General features: G+C 32.5%; 1 protein-coding gene across 1 annotated transcript; it reads right to left on the bottom strand.

Moving 5' to 3' along the window:
- Positions 1–11894: 11894 nt before the first annotated feature.
- LOC110659526 (cuscuta receptor 1) lies at positions 11895–17639 on the bottom strand. The gene is made up of 9 exons (XM_058138980.1): positions 17228–17639; positions 16914–17069; positions 16738–16812; positions 16486–16641; positions 16314–16388; positions 14562–14714; positions 14343–14480; positions 14030–14179; positions 11895–13939 (listed from the first exon to the last, which is right to left on the bottom strand). The coding sequence occupies exons 1-9, from the start codon at positions 17637–17639 to the stop codon at positions 11982–11984; spliced, it is 3273 nt and encodes a 1090-aa protein (XP_057994963.1). The 3' UTR covers positions 11895–11981.
- Between the last annotated feature and the right edge of the window lie 878 nt (positions 17640–18517).

Here is an 18517-nt window from a genome sequence, read left to right as displayed (position 1 = left end):
TTGCGTATTTTTCACTCTGTGTTCACCATCGCATGCCATTATTTTCTACAAGAAGCGACACTTTTCTTTTACTTCATTATTTTATTATTTATGAAAACTATTATTATATTGTTTTTTGTTCTTTTAAGAGAGCTCTTGATTCAAGTCAATCCATTCACGATATATCTTCTATGTGTAAATTAAATAATTTTATATAGATTTTTTAAATCAAAAGGAATTAAAAAAGAAATAATACATATTATTCACTAAATCTCTCTTAATAAAAATATCTTAATTCTTTTTTTTTTTTTACTTTTTTTTTATAAAATTACATATGAGAACTTCCTGAATTGAGATAAGATTCATATATAACAATATAATATTGCATAAAATTATCATCAATACATAAAAAAAACATTATCATCAAAAGACATTGCTTTCAGGTCAATTAAATAAAAATTAAATTTTGTATATATATTATAAACATTTCTAAAATTAATATTTATTAATGAAACCATCATAATCTTAGCTGTAATTTTCTTTCCTTCTACTTTCATGATCAAATGATATTATGATCTTTCACAAATTACAAGACTTTTTGTTGGACATTGTCAAAGCGTGTAAACAAACTACAAAGAAAAAATCTCTTCCAAATTTAACATTTTTTTTTTAATTTCTATGTAAATTATTATTGAAGTTAGACGACCAACTCAACCCACATTATACGATTTGTTTGTTTAAAAGACCTTGACTTCAAGTGAATTGAAACAAATTTGAAGGTAACAAACGGATTAGATCATGAAAATTTGAGTTATTTTGGATTCAAATCATTTTAAGTTTTTTTTTTTTTTTAATTTTTGTCAAGTATAGTTATTTTGAATTGCGAGTGAATTTATGGATTACAGATTTACTTTGAATTTGAGTTTACCATTTGATTGCCATACAAAAAGGAAAATTTTGAGTCAAAATTCAGAATAATTTATGGATTGCAGATTCTTTCAAATCGCTTCAAAATAATTAATTTGAATTTAAAATTTATCTATTTAATTTTGTAGCAAAACATATGTTAAGATGAATCAAATCCAAATGAATTAGTTTTGGATTGTTATATTACAAGTTAAATTAGAATTGGGAGATTAGATAAAATAAGAAATTTAGTAGAATTTAAAAATTTTAATAATTAGAGTCCTAAAAAGATTAGGTTTTAGTTACCTATATATATGATTAGTTGGTTGGCCATTATATGGTAGAGAGTTCACGAAGTTGAGAGATGTATCAAATTTAATGAGTTTTTGTAACACCCTAGGCAAATCCCACATCGACAAAACACGGGAGACATGCTGGGTTCATAAGTTGATAGTTCGTAACCCCTATTGACGCGTTGTAAAACCGTGCGGGCTTCGGCCCAGAGCGGACAATATCACTAGTGGGCCGGGCCGTTACATTTGTGGTATCAGAGCCGCTCCGCGTGCAACCTTGAACGATGGTGGGGCAAACCTCAGCGAGGACGCTGAGTCCCATAAGTGACCTTTAGGCAAATCCCACATCGGCAAAGCACGGAGATGGTCTTGGGCTCAAAAGTAATGATATATAAGATGGGGGAACTAATCACTAGAGGCGCCTTTTGGTGGAATGGCCTGGAGAGTTGGAAGAACTCCAGGGTTAAACGTGCTCGTTTGAGAGAAATCCTAGGATGGGTGACCTCCTGGGAAGTTCTCCATTCCACCTATGGGACAAAACCGTGAGGCTTATGGCCAAAGCGGACAATTCCTCTAGTGGCTGGTTCCCGATCGTTACAATTGGTATCAGAGCCGCTCGCGTGTCCTCTTGGGCGATGGTGGGGCAAACCTCAGCGAGGACGCTGAGTCCCGAAAGGGGGGGAGAAAGGTCCCTTAGGCAAATCCCATATCGGCAAAGCACGGAGATGGTCTTGGGCTCAAAAGTAATGATATATAAGATGGGGGAACTAATCACTAGAGGCGCCTTTTGGTGGAATGGCACGGAGAGTTGGAAGAACTCCGGGGGTTAAACGTGCTCGTTTGAGAGAAATCCTAGGATGGGTGACCTCACGGAAGTTCTCCATTCCACCTATGGGACAAAACCGTGAGGCTTATGGCCAAAGCGGACAATTCCTCTAGTGGCTGGTTCCCGATCGTTACAATTGGTATCAGAGCCGCTCGCGTGTCCTCTTGAGCGATGGTGGGGCAAACCTCAGTGAGGACGCTGAGTCCCGAAAGGGGGGGAGAAAGGTCCCTTAGGCAAATCCCACATCGACAAAGCACGGAGATGGTCTTGGGCTCAAAAGTAATGATATATAAGATGGGGGAACTAATCACTAGAGGCGCCTTTTGGTGGAATGGCCTGGAGAGTTGGAAGAACTCCAGGGTTAAACGTGCTCGTTTGAGAGAAATCCTAGGATGGGTGACCTCCTGGGAAGTTCTCCATTCCACCTATGGGACAAAACAGTGAGGCTTATGGCCAAAGCGGACAATTCCTCTAGTGGCTGGTTCCCGATCGTTAAAATTGGTATCAGAGCCGCTCGCGTGTCCTCTTGGGTGATGGTGGGGCAAACCTCAGCGAGGACGCTGAGTCCCGAAAGGGGGGGAGAAAGGTCCCTTAGGCAAATCCCACATCGGCAAAGCACGGAGATGGTCTTGGGCTCAAAAGTAATGATATATAAGATGGGGGAACTAATCACTAGAGGCGCCTTTTGGTGGAATGGCCTGGAGAGTTGGAAGAACTCCAGGGTTAAACGTGCTCGTTTGAGAGAAATCCTAGGATGGGTGACCTCCTGGGAAGTTCTCCATTCCACCTATGGGACAAAACAGTGAGGCTTATGGCCAAAGCGGACAATTCCTCTAGTGGCTGGTTCCCGATCGTTAAAATTGGTATCAGAGCCGCTCGCGTGTCCTCTTGGGTGATGGTGGGGCAAACCTCAGCGAGGACGCTGAGTCCCGAAAGGGGGGGAGAAAGGTCCCTTAGGCAAATCCCACATCGGCAAAGCACGGAGATGGTCTTGGGCTCAAAAGTAATGATATATAAGATGGGGGAACTAATCACTAGAGGCGCCTTTTGGTGGAATGGCCTGGAGAGTTGGAAGAACTCCAGGGTTAAACGTGCTCGTTTGAGAGAAATCCTAGGATGGGTGACCTCCTGGGAAGTTCTCCATTCCACCTATGGGACAAAACTGTGAGGCTTATGGCCAAAGCGGACAATTCCTCTAGTGGCTGGTTCCCGATCGTTACATAAAGCTTATGGTTTCGTTTCAAATAAATTATTTATAATAAAAGAATTTAAATGAATTCTCATATAATTATATTTAATTTTTATTTTTTAAATAAATTTTTTAAATTAAAACAATAAATTATTTTATTTTAAATATAAAAATTAATTAAAAAGAAATTAATTAATTTTCATTTTTATAACATTTTATATTCCAAATAGAGGATTATAAATTCAATGGGTCAAATTTAAACCCTTCAAAGTTTGTCTCATTTACCCCCGCTAATTGCACAAAAATAAAAATTGTTATTGAAGTTAGACAACCAATTCAACTCATATTACACGATTTATTTATTTAGAAGACCTTGACTTCAAGTCCATTGAAACAAACCTGAAATTATTTCTCTTTTGAACGTGGCAAGTGATCATCTAAATTAATTAAAAAAGTACTTTTGTATTTATATTATAAATAAAAATTAAAATTTTAATATAATATTAAATTCAATTATAATTTTATTTTAAATACTTATCAATTTAACTTCGAGGTGACAAACAAGTTGGATTATACAGGTTTAGATTATTTTGAATTAATTAGAAAAAAAAAAAAAAAAGAAGAGAGATATGAGAGAGGGAAAAAAATTATTCTATAAATATGAGAAGGAGAAGATAAAAGTTAGAAAAGGAAGAGGTAAACACAAAAGGAGAGAGTTGCGTCCTTTAGAGCTTAATAAATATGTTTTGACTTTTTATAGATGTTACTATTTATTTTACAAGATTAAAATAGCAATTATTTAGGTGGATAGTTCAACGAATCTAAATTTATTAAATAGAATAATATTTTAAAAGTTTTCTTCTCACATATAAGTAATTTAATATAGTATATATAGAGATTTAAGGGAAAAAAAAAACCACTCACCTAAAGCTAGCTCCACCCTTACTCAATAGGCATGAACCCCACTCCACAATGATCAAAAAATCAAATAACATTTTCACAGTATTCCTATTTATAATAATAGTCTCTTAATTTTAATCTAATTAAGAATTCAATTCAATTTAAAAATAATACTATAATAATAATTCTAACTAACATAAAAAATAATTCTTCATGCTATTTCCCTTGTTTGGAATGTTGAATTTTGTAAGAATTTAATTCAATTAGAAAATATCTCTCTCACTCTAATTAGGAAATGATCTCTTTTAAATTTCACTAAGATTTTTGAGTCACAAATCTAACATTAAGCTTATTCTCAGAATTCCCTTTTTTTTTTTTTCTTTCTCACAAATCAAACCAAGAAATTTCCTTTATTCATGTTCATCAACTTTGCTGTTCGGTTCTGGCAGCCCTACTACTGGTAGTGCTGTCATAATCCAATGGCATAATTTTTCACAAATTAAGTCTTCATTTTTGTCACGCAACTCATATCATATTCATTCTTCAAAGAAGACTTGACTTGTTGCAATTATATATACAAAACTCAGGATTTGCCGTAGGTCAGTTACATCATCAACACAATAAGAAAGTTGTAGAATAAAGTCTCATCTATGATAGGCCCAAGCCCATATGTACAAGTCTAATGATAAACTTTAAATATAAGCTCATTAATCCATTGACTTAATACTTATTGTATGTTGGAATTTCAAATGATTACTTATATGGTATTATATCAATATCAATTACAATTATGCTAGAGGTTACAATAATTGTAATAAGGTCATTTGATTACAGTATTAAGTGATTCTTTCCACAACAAAAAATGGAAAGTTGAAATATCTGTGTAATTATAATGCTATTCAATATTATAGCACATAATGAAAAAAAAAAAAGGTTGGGGTGTGGAAGTGGCTGTTCATTCATTCTTTCTATGTTCTTGAAGGTTCACTGCTAAAAAAAAGGTACATTTAGATTGTGAAATCTATGTATATAGTTCGTCTATTATGATGTGATTATATATGCGGTTATGTGATACAAGTGATGTTATATTTTTATGCATGTATGAGTACATAGATCTTTATTTTTAATATTCCAACATTGGTATAAGAGCTTTGAAATCTTATTTTCCATAGCCTATTTGTTATATTTGATATATCAAATAAGTTAAAGTATGATATATATATATATATATATATATATATATATATATATATATATATATATATATTAGATCTAAAATTTTATTTTTTTTCTCTATTCTGGATTTTTACGAATATGATTGATGATCCTATTTTGAGACATTGTAACTTTTTGTGTGATCGTTTTTTTTTTAATTCATAGAAAAGTAAATATTACAAGCTTTCTATAGAAACCTTATTTGTGTAATTTAGACTTATATTGAGAGAGTTATGGCCTCTCAAAGTTACAGAAAATTCACTGAATTTGGGTAGAATAAGGTTAGAGGTTGAAAATGAAGGTTTTTTTTTTATCCTAGTTTTGTCTCAAAAGTATGCGTATCCAAACACCATATTGGAGCTTCTGTTTATAAAAAATAAGCTTGCCATCATAATCAGGATACCTGAAAACCCCCACCAGAATTTTTTTTGTGGCCAAAGGAGGCCGTCTTGACGGCGCGTGTATTGCACGCGCTCCGTTCGGCACGATGACACGAGCATGTACACGGCACATGCGTCCCAGCAACTTCAGCTGGGCTTGGCGAGTGCTAAGCCTAGCATGCAGCACGGCCCAGCGAAGCGCGTCGGTTCATTTGTGGGCCTAGCCCAGTCCGCTTGCATGTCTGGCCCAGCCCACATCTACTTGCTGCTTTCCCCTGGTTCGTGCCAAACGGCGTGTAGTTTTGAGTAAACTATGCATCGTTTAGTCCAAACGACAGGTCATTTTGGACCCTGTTAAAAAAAAAAATTCAATTTAAAAAAAAATTATATAAATTAAAATTAGTTCTAAATAAAAATATTATATATTAGTGATAATTTTTTTTAATATAATTTTTTTTCAAGTATTTTTTATCACTAATAATAATAATATCTATAATAATAATAAATTTGTTTTTATTATTATGGGTATCATTTTATGTAAAATGGTATTTTTTTAAAATAATAATAAATTTATTTTATTATTATGTGAATCATTTTTCTGTAAAATGATGTTGTATTTAATAATAATAAATTTTTCTTTATTATTATTATTTGCATTTTTTTTTAAAATGATATTTTTTTTAGAACTTATTGTTGACCCTTATTTTTGTGATTTATTATAAGTATGTGCATTGAGGCCATGGGGAACCTGATGATGAAAAAATTATATGACTGTAAGATGTAATTGAAGGTATTAAGCTGAATTATTAATTCTATGGCATGATCTTGAAAAAAAAAAATAATAATATCTTTTTTTGGGAAATTAATTTAATTAAATTTAAATAAAATTTTATTTTATTTAAATTTAATATGGGTAGTTCTTAAATGGACCTAATTAAGTTTAATTGGGCCCCCATGGGCCTTAAAAAGCCTAGTTAGGAGGTGCAACGGAAAATGCTTTGGGTTTTAGGTGTCCCGTTTTGCTAGGATGAGTATTGGTGGATTGAGGTAAGGGAGGGTCAGATGGAATAGCAGACTCAGATTTAGGATATGAGGAGAAATCAACAATGAGAGGTAGACCAGGTATGGAAGTAGGTGGGGATGAGGTGTAGCGGGATAAAAGACGTGATGGAGACGGTGAGACATTGCTGGTTGGGACAGATGACATGGCTAGAGGTGGAGGAGAAGGTTCGGTCAGTGGTGAATTTAATGAGGACTGAGGTGGTGATAATGTAGACGAGACATGTGGTTGTATTGGATTTATTTTGGGAGGAGGGCCTAATATTCCAACTGTAGTGTTTGGCAAAGAGGATGGGCATGATGAATTGGTGGAATTATGCATGACAGTGTTTGGTAGCAAAGGTAGCGGGTACGGTAAAGTAGTGGTGGCACTGTCATGGACTGCAAGTGCAACTTCTTGAATATTCTTATAAGGGAACACCTGTTCATAAAAAAGAACATGTCATGAGATATAGAGTTTAAATGAAACAGAATCTAAACAAAGGTAGCCCTTATGCAATTTACTGTACCCTAAGAAAATACATGGACTAGATCGAGGAGAAAATTTATTTGGAGCATACGGTTTTAAGCATGGGTAACACAAACACCCAAAGACTTTTAATTCCTTATAATTAGGGGGTTGTTTAAATAATAGTTCATATGGGTTAATTGATCCAGTAGGAACAGAAGGCAACCTATTGATTGTGTAAACAGCTGTTTCAAAAGCATAATTCCAGTATTTATTTGGGACAACTGAGTAAAGTAAAAGAGCATGACCTGTTTCTACAATATGACGGTGTTTGCGATGAGCACAACCATTTTGTTCAGAGGTGTGAGGGCAAGACACACGTTGGGTAATTCCATGATCCCACAGATAACTGGTTAATGATTGAAATTCTTCCCCCCAATCAGCTTGAAATGACTTTAATGGTAAACCAAAATATCGTTAAACAACGTGATGAAATTTAATGAATATATTTAAGACTTCATATTTATGTTTCATAAAATATATCCAGCAATAACGAGTAAAGTGATCATAGAAAATCACATAATAATGATGTCCATTGACTGAAGGTTCAAGAGATGGACCCCAGACATCAGAACTAATAAGTTGCAAGGGTTGAGTAGTACGAGTGTGTGACTCAAAGAAAGGAAGTTTATGACTTTTAGTAATGTGACAAGAATTACAAGGCAAATCAGAACCAGTTTTATTAACAGGCAAATTATTAGAAGATAAAATCTGATTAACAATTCGAGCATTAGCATGGGCTAGCCGATCATGCCAGACACTGAATTGTGCAAGATGAGCCTGCGGAGATGACATAGAGCTAGTTTGAAGAGGTAACTGGTAGAGACCATTTTCACTCCGACCTTGGTAAAGAACCTGTTTGGTGGAGATATCCTTCACAAGAAATTTGTCAGGATAAAATTCAAGAGAACAATTATTATGAGCAATAAAAGCAGAAACTGAAAGTAAATTGCTAGCAATATGTGGTGAGTGCAAGATATTTTTGAGAAAAAATTTGCGATCATGAATACGAGTAACAGAAGAACCAAAGTGAGAGATGGGTAAAGTGCTACCATTGCCAATAGTTATGGTATCTGGACCAGTATAAGAATGAGGGTGAACGATGTCCCCTTCATCAGCTGTGACATGAAAGTTTGCACCTAAGTCAACAGTCCAAGCTTGAGTAGGATGAGATGTGTTGGAGACAAAATGAGACCGAGGGTTGAATGGTGGTGTAGTAGAAGACAGTGCAGATTTAGGTGTGGGACAATAACGAGCCAGATGGCCATGACCATTGCAGTTGTAGCAAATGGTAGTGGAATTGGGAAATGTGGTGGGAGAGACAGGATTAATTCGTCCACGTCTACATCCTCGACCCTTGGAGAAACCTCGCCCATGAGAGGGGGCAACAGTAACTTGAGCCATGGGTAATACAGAAGAATCAAGAGAGAGTTTCTCCATCTTTAATTGGCTCTCTTCGCTAAGCAATAAAGCAAACAAATCATCAAAGGAAATTGCCGAATTGCGAGCCTCAATTGCCCTGGTGAAAGGATGAAACTCAGAACCAAGGCCTTCCATAACATCTGTAACACCCTAGGCAAATCCCATATCGACAAAACACGGGAGAGATGTTAGGTTTATAAGTTGGTGGTTCGTAACCCCTAGTGACGCGTTTTAAAACCGTGAGGGCTTCGGCCCAGAGCGGACAATATCACTAGTGGGTCGGGCCGTTACATTTGTGGTATCAGAGCCGCTCCGCGTGCAACCTTGAGCGATGGTGGGGCAAACCTCAGCGAGGACGCTGAGTCCCATAAGGGGGGTGGATTGTAACACCCTAGGCAAATCCCACATCAGCAAAACACGGGAGAGATGCTGGGTTTATAAGTTGGCAGTTCGTAACCCCTAGTGACACGTTTTAAAATCGTGAGGGCTTCGGCCTAGAGTGGACAATATCACTAGTGGGTCGGGCCGTTACAACATCACTGATGAGGGCTTCTTCAGATATAGGACATTGTAAGGCAGCGAGTTGGTCAGAAATAGACTTGGCACGTCTCATGTACACCTTAATAGAATCCTCGCCTTTGTGTAAATGTTTAAGTTGCTTGCGCATTTGTTGCATTTGGGTGCGAGAACTGGTACCAAAAATACTATGTAACCTCTGCCAGGCTTCTTTAGCTGTAGTTAGGCCAATAATCTATGGAAGTATATTCTCAGTAACGGAAGAGAATAGCCAGCTAAGGACGAGCTGGTCATATCGAAACCAACTAGCATAATCAGGATTGTCAGAACCATCAGTAAGTTTGGGGTTTGGAGGAGTGACTGTAGGAGAGACATGCAATGCAAGATTGTGACTATTCAACAAGGGAAGAAGCTGTGCTTGCCACAGTAGATAATTTGTGGAGTTAAGTTTAATATTTAGAAAAGGTGAGGCATTGGGATAAGAGACAGTACTAGAATTAGAGGCAGAAAGGGAAGAGGACAGCTGAGAAAGGAGTTGTTGTTCAGTAGACATGGTGCCAAAACGCTGTAAAGCTCAAGGCACTAATACCATGTAAAATTCTTACTCTTATTGAATTCCTTTAGAGGTTACAACTATACGTATATATATAGCAGCTACTGGATATACAGAGGAAGTGCAAGATATACACGTAAGGTTATCATAAGCTATTAAAGATAGAGATAGAGATAACAACAAATATAATTTGTTACAATAAGATATCAGTTGTAACTATTGGATAAACCTTATCGATAAGAGACATAAAATTATTAATATTACATATGAAATTAACAAGGAAGTTTAAAAAAGAAAAAGACATTACTAGGAGATTTTTAAGTGTATATATTGGTTTAGATATATATTAAATGAACTATCACTCACACACATAATTTAAAATCATTGCCAATTTTCAATGTTATGAAGCACAGATATATTGTTTTATTTTTTTTCACTTTTTTTTAATGTTTGTTTGCAGCCTTCGTTGTAGGCATAATTATATTATGACTTTCAAATTTTTAACTATTATAATTACATTTTAATTAAATTTTACAGGTTATGATTGCCTTTTTCTGCGAGAATATTTTGAAAAATGACCATGAAAATAATTGTGAATTACAATTTTTTAAGATTAAAAACTGTCAAATAAATTAACATAAATATATAATTATCGTTATTACATTGATAATTCAAAATCAGATTAAATAAGGTGAATTTGTAAAATTTTAGAAATGTATTATAAAAAAGCTCTATTTAAATGAATAAAAAGTTTGGAATGCACAGCTTTTTAAATAATCAAAAACATGACACGTGCTAAGGTTTACTTAACATGCAGATCTAAATTCACATTTATGCGTGTGTAAATTATTATATATTTTTAAATTTAATTTTAATTTATTAAGTTTTATTTTAATTTTTCAATCAATATTATTATTTTTAATTTGTGTGCATGATTACATCATCTCCAAAAGGACTAAATATTCAACCATCATCTCAGAATAAGTTCGAATTTCTTTGTGGAGAGAAGTAAAATCAGCAAGAACTTACTGAAACTAAAATAAACTGAATGCATAAAAGTTTAACGAAGCTTAAAAAAAGAGGTTTCCATTATAGATGGATAGTCTGTGTAGCTGCAGGTTTCTAATGTAAAGTTCAGCAGAGGAATTATTTGCTCAAAGAAATTCTTATAAACACATCAAATATAGAGTTAGAAACAGGAAAAATCTCGGAAAATAAGTGGAACTGAAAAGCATTTGCGATGTTCTACAAAACAAGTAACTATTTGTTTTTTGATAGAGAGAAATTTAACACCAATATCACCTACCCATAAGTATCCTGTCTAGGGGAGATTGGGATGACTCCAGTTCTACTAGTGAGACCAATAGTTGGTTTGATACCCACAATTAACACTGGATGGACATAAGATGGAGCCATCAGTCTCAGTCCCCAGGGACACTACTGCCATTTGCTGCTACTGATATTCTTGATCCGCTACTTGACCCACATGGCCCTGCTGATTGAACATAAGGATTCTGCATCCAAACTCAAACACAGTTCCCTTATTTATCTATTACACAATTGAAATCACTTGGCTAATTAATAGAAATAGTATTAATTTGTGAATAGCATTAATTTGTGTGGATGTTTGGTTTGGTTTACTTAACTATTAATTTTCTGCAAACAAGTAAGAGTATTCTATTAGTCTTCATTCCGTTATTAATCCTTCCATTTGCAGCTTCACGTGGGTGCATCGCTAGTTCTGAATTATAGTGAAAAATCAAGGAAATTAATGTTTTTTTTTTATTATTTTTAGTATTAAGCTAATTAGGTTGATAATCATCTAGCAGAATGAATTTTTTTTTTTTTTTTTTTTATGAAAAGTCGTTGGCAATCTTCTAAAAGTACAAAATTTCTTAGGCTCTGTTTGGATGGATGGAGTGAGGGAAGGGTAAATAATGGTAAGGAGGTGTAAATAATTATTATAACACTGTTTGGAAAGGGGTGATTAATAATTTATTAGTAGGCCTTGTTGTTTTGAATATTGTTTAATAGTCTCCTCCATGAGGAAGCAAATCCTAATTTAACGTCTAATATTAACAATGTCCAGGAATTATTTTCAAATGTATAATTAGCTTAAATCATTTAAAAGTGCCAGAAAATTCAAATACATCATTTGGTTAGAGGGAAAAAAACTAAATGAAAATAATTGAACACTGGAAAACATAGATCATCAAACAATGAACATGGAGAGCCTCAATTATGTGAAACTCTAAATTTGGAAAAAAGAGGAGTATTGTCCACCACAAAATAGTAGCAATTGGTGAGGCTAATCTCTATGAAGTAAAACCATCTCCCTCGCCAATATGGGTTTATGTATAAAATTGCTGCCATTCCTACCAACACCATGATGTAAGACACCACAAAGCTCGCATAAAAAACACCCAAGTCCATGAAGCCATTATCTTCTTTTTCTCCTGTTGAAGTTCTTGGTGGTGATGGAGATGTGTTGTAGCAACTCTTTGGCAGTGGTGGTCCGCAAAGGAAGGGATTTCCCTCATAGCTACTTTGTTCAAATGTTGCAAATTGTGCAACTCTCTCAGGTGTTTTTCCAGATAGGTTGTTGTGTGCTACACTGAATACAGCTAGAGAATATAGCTGAGTAAGTTGAGGAATTTTTGCATCCAAATTGTTATAAGAAAGATCCAAACTCTCAATTTGCTTGAGGTTTGAAAATGTTGGTGGGATTGGTCCAACCAATTTGTTGTGGGACAAATTCAACACCTTGATCATGCTAAGATTTCCAATTTCAGGAGGAATCTCACCTGTCAAACTGTTGCAAGAGAGATCGATTCCAGAGAAATAGCGGAGGATTCTTGGTTGGTAAAAATAGAAATTATTCTTGGTTGTAAACTCCACAGGCTGTTCAGGTTGTACACTAGATATTGGAGCTAACCAATCATCATTTCTAGATCTTAGGCAATAAGGAATATGACCAGAAAGATTGTTATGAGAAAGATCAATCAAGTGCAAGCTATCCAACTTGCATAGCTGAAAAGGGATTTCACCTTCAAAATGATTATAACTCAAGAGAACATAGCCCAATGGAATCTCGCCAATCCAATTTGGAATGTGCCCTATCAAATTATTATGACCGAGATCTAACACCAACAATGAAAGGCAATTATAGAATGAATCCATTAACAATCCTTGTAGCCTGTTTTTAGACAAATGGACTTCTATTATACCTAGAGGGCAGAAATTGGATGGCAAACTTCCAGAAATGTAGTTCTGCGAAAGATCCAAAATTTGAAGAGAAGACATATTCCTCATCCAAATAGGGATCTTGCCAGAGAGATTATTATGACTAACATCTAACTCTCTCAAGTTATTACAATTAGAAAGGCTATTTGGAATGCTTCCAGTGAAACTGTTGTCTGAAAGTATGAGTTTATCTAATGAGACACATCCCATGGTTAGGTTTGATATACTACCTGATAATCTATTGTTGGATAAGTCTAACATTCGCAATAAGCTCATATTTCCAAATGAATTGGGAATACTACCCTTGAATCCATTTCCCCTCATGTATAAATATACCAATCTTGGTAGATATGTTCCGATCTCTACTGGAATTGATCCATTGAAGCAATTGTCTGAGATATCTAATATTGACAAATTCATATGAGAATGGAGTGGCAGTTGAAGAGGCCCTGAGAGAGAATTGTTGACCAAGTAAAGTGTTGCTAGTTTTGTGTTGTTCTTTATCAACCAATATGGAAACACATCACTCATTTGAATGTGTGATAGATCAACAAATTGTAGGTTATGCTGATGATGTAGGAATTTGGGGAATGCTTCACAATATCCACCACTAGATAAATCAAGCCACTCTAATTGAAACCTTGGGTTCAAATATTGGTGATTTGTTTCTACAAATATCTCGTTACCCCTACTACCCAGGTGCTTGAGCTTTGAATTGTTGAAAAATGGACTTAATGAGATTGGGATTTGGAAAAGATTGTTTGAGAGAGCTAGATATTCGAGACTTGTTAAACTTCTCAGGGGAGATAAAGAGATGTTTCCAATAAAATGATTTTCAGAGAGATCTAACTGTTGAAGGGATGTCAAATTTGCTAGACATAAAGGCAAGCTACCACTGAGTTGATTGTAGCTAATATCTAGCGACTGGACATATTTTAATTCGCATAAACCTGAAAGTTATTCATTTATAAAAAATTTTGTTAGAATATATAATTAAGATAAAAGAGATCTTAAATAAAAAGATATCATATCCAATTTACCTTGGTTCATGAACATTGTGTTATTAAGTTCACAGCCCCACATTGATAATGTTTTGAGGGAGGACAACACTCCAATTATTTGCAGAAAGTTACCGTTAATAACAGATTCATTCAAATATAAATGTTCCAAATTCTTCAGACGTGTCAAACCTGTAATAATAATAATAATAATAATAATAAATTCAAATATATATGGGAGAAGATAATGATATATTAGACTTGAATGTGAAGCTAAAACTCTTGTATTCTCCACGAAGTTAAAATGTAACCATTGTTCTTCTCGATAAAAGAGAGAGTTAGAAAACAAATTTACCTTGGATTGGTAGGGTGCAATTCAGTTGAACTAAAGACAAAAGCTTAAGAGAAGAGAGTGCTTCAAGACTTTGGAGGAAGTTTTCATCTACAGAAGACCCATCTAGATATAACTCTTTCACATTGGTCACATAAGATCCTGCTTGTAAGGAGTAGCAAATTTTAATTTTTCATGAAAGTATTGCATTTGTAATAAGCATATTTAACTACTGATACTAACCTTTATTAAATAGTGTCCCTTCAAAATTACTCCAACTTAGATGCAGGATCTTGAGATGGGTCAAAGCTCCCAATGATTCTAATAGCATGCTTCTTCCTTTTATAGTGATATCGTTTAGATAAAGTGTGCTAAAATTTCTCAAGCTTTTCATTCCTACAGAGGAAAAAATAAAATAGTTTTTATAACATATTTAATATTTATTTTATGAAAAAATTCGTCGATTTGAGAATATTATTTTAATATAGTGATGTAATTGTGGACAATAAAATAATTGCACGAAAAAGTATAATATAGACCTATTAGCATAAGATATTTTTCTGTTTTTTTAAATAAAAACTTTCATTTAATTTTAATAAAAATTTAAATTATATTGAAGATTTCGTAATTCTGAAAACAATGCTACTAAATTAAAATATAATCATATTAGAATGATTTATAACCATTTAAAAAATATAATGAAATTATAATTTATATAGTAAAAATATTTAATAATTGTATAATTTAATAAGACAAACAAGCAATTATAATATCTTATGTTTCGATTTCTATAATATCTTATATACTATGTGCTTAATTATGAATTTGTTCAGTTGTGACTTGGGAAAGTAATCAATTTTTATTATGAGGTTGAAGAGCATCTCATGCAATTGAGAGTATTCACTAATTATAACTTTCAATCTTGTATCTAATCGATCTCGGATTACTTTAATATTTGTTATTATATGCTAATGTAAATGGCATGGAGACAAAGAAGAGAACTAATGAAATATTATTTTTATTTAATTTTATTGCAAAATACTTTTTTTTCAACTAATACTCTTTTCTGATAGAAAATTTTTTTTTAACAAATCCAATTATATAATATTTGTCTTCTAATAGGATGATGAATCGCAAAATCTTTTCTACTTATAATGAGGCAATTATATGGTTATGAGATGAATAAAGGTGAATAAATATCATTTAGGTCTTTATTTTTTTGGGTGAATTATATAAAAAGAATTTCATCAAGTCAAATTTAAATAATTTATAGATTAATTATTATTTTAGATTAAAATTATAATTTTTATTTTAGATTAAAATTATAATTTTTATTTAAAATATTTTTATTAATTTAATTTTAAGATTAAAATATAAATTAATTTAGTTAACATAAAAGAATAGCTTTATATTGACTCATACGAACTATTGAATTGACCATCAATTTTGAGAATCAGTCAAATTTAGATATTTTAAATTCTATAGGAATTGCAACGAATTATTGGTTGAGAAGGAATTGAATTGATGAATATATCAAAATTTACCACTTTTAAAAATAATTAAAAAACAATATACAATAAAGGTATTATGGTCAGGGACATATGCATTCAGAAAATTTTATTAGAAAGACAATATGTATCGTATAAATATTTAAATATGAGTTCTCAGACACATAAATAATTATAATTTTATTTTAAATATTTAATCAATAAATTTATATTTAAACAAAATATTTTGAAACAATACATTTAAATTTAATTTTAATATTAAAAGATATAAAGTAAATTAACCCAAATATTTACTATATGTATTTACTAACATTTCCTTTCTTACATGGAAAGTTTTTAGATAATAAGTTAAAAAGAAAAATCTCTGAATAATGATAAAGATAATATGGTAACTTTAACTTTTATACATTTAAAATGGGTTGTGGCCTTAGTAAACATATAATTGTGAAAAAAAGTGAAAAAGGTTAAATTGATATGTAATAAATACCTCTTGAGCTTACAAATTTTGTAATGTTATTTCCGCTCAAATCCAGCTCCTTTAGATTGCTTATAGTGTCCAATTCTGATTAAGCAAAAAGATTCAAATAATAAAATGATTATGAATCATGAGCAATTGAACCAATTAATAACTTCATAAAAAAGGGGGAAAAGAATCTAACCTTTCAGATTGAATGGTCCTTTTAATAGATTATATCCTATCCATAGAGTTTTGAGAGATGAAAGCCCCTTAAGGAATGGTAAAATGTCAATGCCAAAGTGATTGTCACTTAGATCAAGATCCTCCAGATTGCTCATATTTAGTAATTTTTCACCACCTGCATATAAAAATACACACACACACATGTATATTAATTTCTTTTACTTATTTAAGAAAACAAAATAAAATATTCTGCAGAGATAATAATTTATACCATGTAAAGATTTAAAGCCTTCAATTTCGTTGCCCCATATATCCAACACTTTTAGATTTGTTAGATTATTCAATTCTACACCCATGAGTAATAATAAGCATTAAATGCAAAATAATAGGGATAATAGTGTGGTCTATGTGCTATGTGAGAAGATAGAGAAGAATAGTTATATTCACCTTGAATATCAATTCTTCCTTTCATTTCATTTTCATATAGATATAAATATTTTAAAGATGAGAGATGACTTAGAGATGATAAAATGTTAGTGCTGAAGTTATTATAACTTAAACGAAGAAACTCCAAATTCTCAAGCGTGGATAGCCTTTCAAAACCTGCATAAAGAGATGTAAACATATTTAATAAAGAAAAAAAAATAGATAAAAAAAAAAGAAAGAAATGATAATATGAAGTGCATTTTGATGGATATCCAAATACTCATTCAATTTGGATTGTAATTGATTATAGTAATGAAAGAGATAGACTGATTGACCTTCATTCTTAATGCAACCAGCTATATTATTTGTGGATAAATCAAGGCGCTTCAGTTGTTGGAAGGGAAGAAATAAGGAGGCATTTAGATGCCAATCTCTTGAGGAATCCCAATGTCTTATGTTATGAAGAAAGAGTTGCGTAACGTGCCCTGTAGTGGCACTGCACCTGACTCTTCTCCAATTACAGCACTCAACATCATCAGAATAATAGTTAGGAGAAAAAGAGTAGTAATCATAACGATAATAGTAAGAAGAAAAGGAGTAGTAATCATGAGAATAATTGAGTTGAGCCTTGAGTTGCAAGAGAGCATTTCTCTCATGCTCCCAACAACCATTAGAGTGCCAACTTCCATGTAATAATAAAACCAGCATCATTAGTAATGCCCAAAAAAACTCGTTAATTACCTCCATTTTAATGTTGTTTTTTTGTTATGTATCTCTCACTTTGATCTTATAACACACAGGCTTTAGCCTTTTATAGATATAGGGTCATGGCTTCGCTATTCATAATTAGATTAAACCATCTCATGAAAAAATAGTGTCTAATTAATGTATTTTTAATTGAATGATGAGTACATTTTCAAAATTGTTGACCTGTTCAATGAAATTCTATATCATTAATGTGGTGTATATTTAGTAAGCATGTTATTTGGTTTTAAAGCTATCGTTTGTACCAAATGTCTTCCTCTTCTTCCACTTTATATTCATTATCAAATGCCATATTTTCCGCCAGAAGTACTTCTCTTTTACTTTATTTTTTTACTATTTATGAAAAATGTTATATACACACACATATATATAAAAGAATAGATAAAACTCTCTATTTGAAATTTAAAATGAATGAAGATTTCAGTTTGCTAAAGTATTAATCAACGTTGATATGGATTGATTATTCTATTATCATTTTTTTTTTAACTTTTAAGGAGACTTTGACTTTAAAGTCAATTATATAAATTTTTGGATTTCTTATATCATTTTATTCATTTTCTTGTGTATTGTGTATTTTTCAAAATAATTATGATATCCATTTTATTCACTTAATTTCTCTTAATAAAAATAACTAATAATAATAGTATAGGTTATTCACTGAACTTTTCTTAAATAGTTTTATATAGATTCCTTCTTAACGACAATTCATGCTATAACATTTCAAGAGTTTAAATAAATTCATTTAATAAAATAAATTAATGATAATAAATTGAATCAAATTGCAATACCACAATCAATTTATTTTTTAAAATAAAAAATTTTCAAAATAAAAGAAATCTTATATAAAGTCTAATTAAGAG

This window comes from Hevea brasiliensis, chromosome 17 (assembly GCF_030052815.1).
Source record: "Hevea brasiliensis isolate MT/VB/25A 57/8 chromosome 17, ASM3005281v1, whole genome shotgun sequence".
NCBI lineage: Eukaryota > Viridiplantae > Streptophyta > Magnoliopsida > Malpighiales > Euphorbiaceae > Hevea > Hevea brasiliensis.
This window is presented reverse-complemented; position numbering and strand designations above follow the sequence as displayed.

Coding starts and splice junctions, on each gene's coding strand:
- LOC110659526 (XM_058138980.1), bottom strand. CDS start 17,639: ATGGAGGTAATTAACGAGTTTTTTTGGGCATTACTAATGATGCTGGTT. Junction 17,070..17,227: donor TGGTTGCATTAAGAATGAAG/GTCAATCAGTCT, acceptor CTCTTTATGCAG/GTTTTGAAAGGCTATCCACG. Junction 16,389..16,485: donor AGGACCATTCAATCTGAAAG/GTTAGATTCTTT, acceptor TTGCTTAATCAG/AATTGGACACTATAAGCAAT.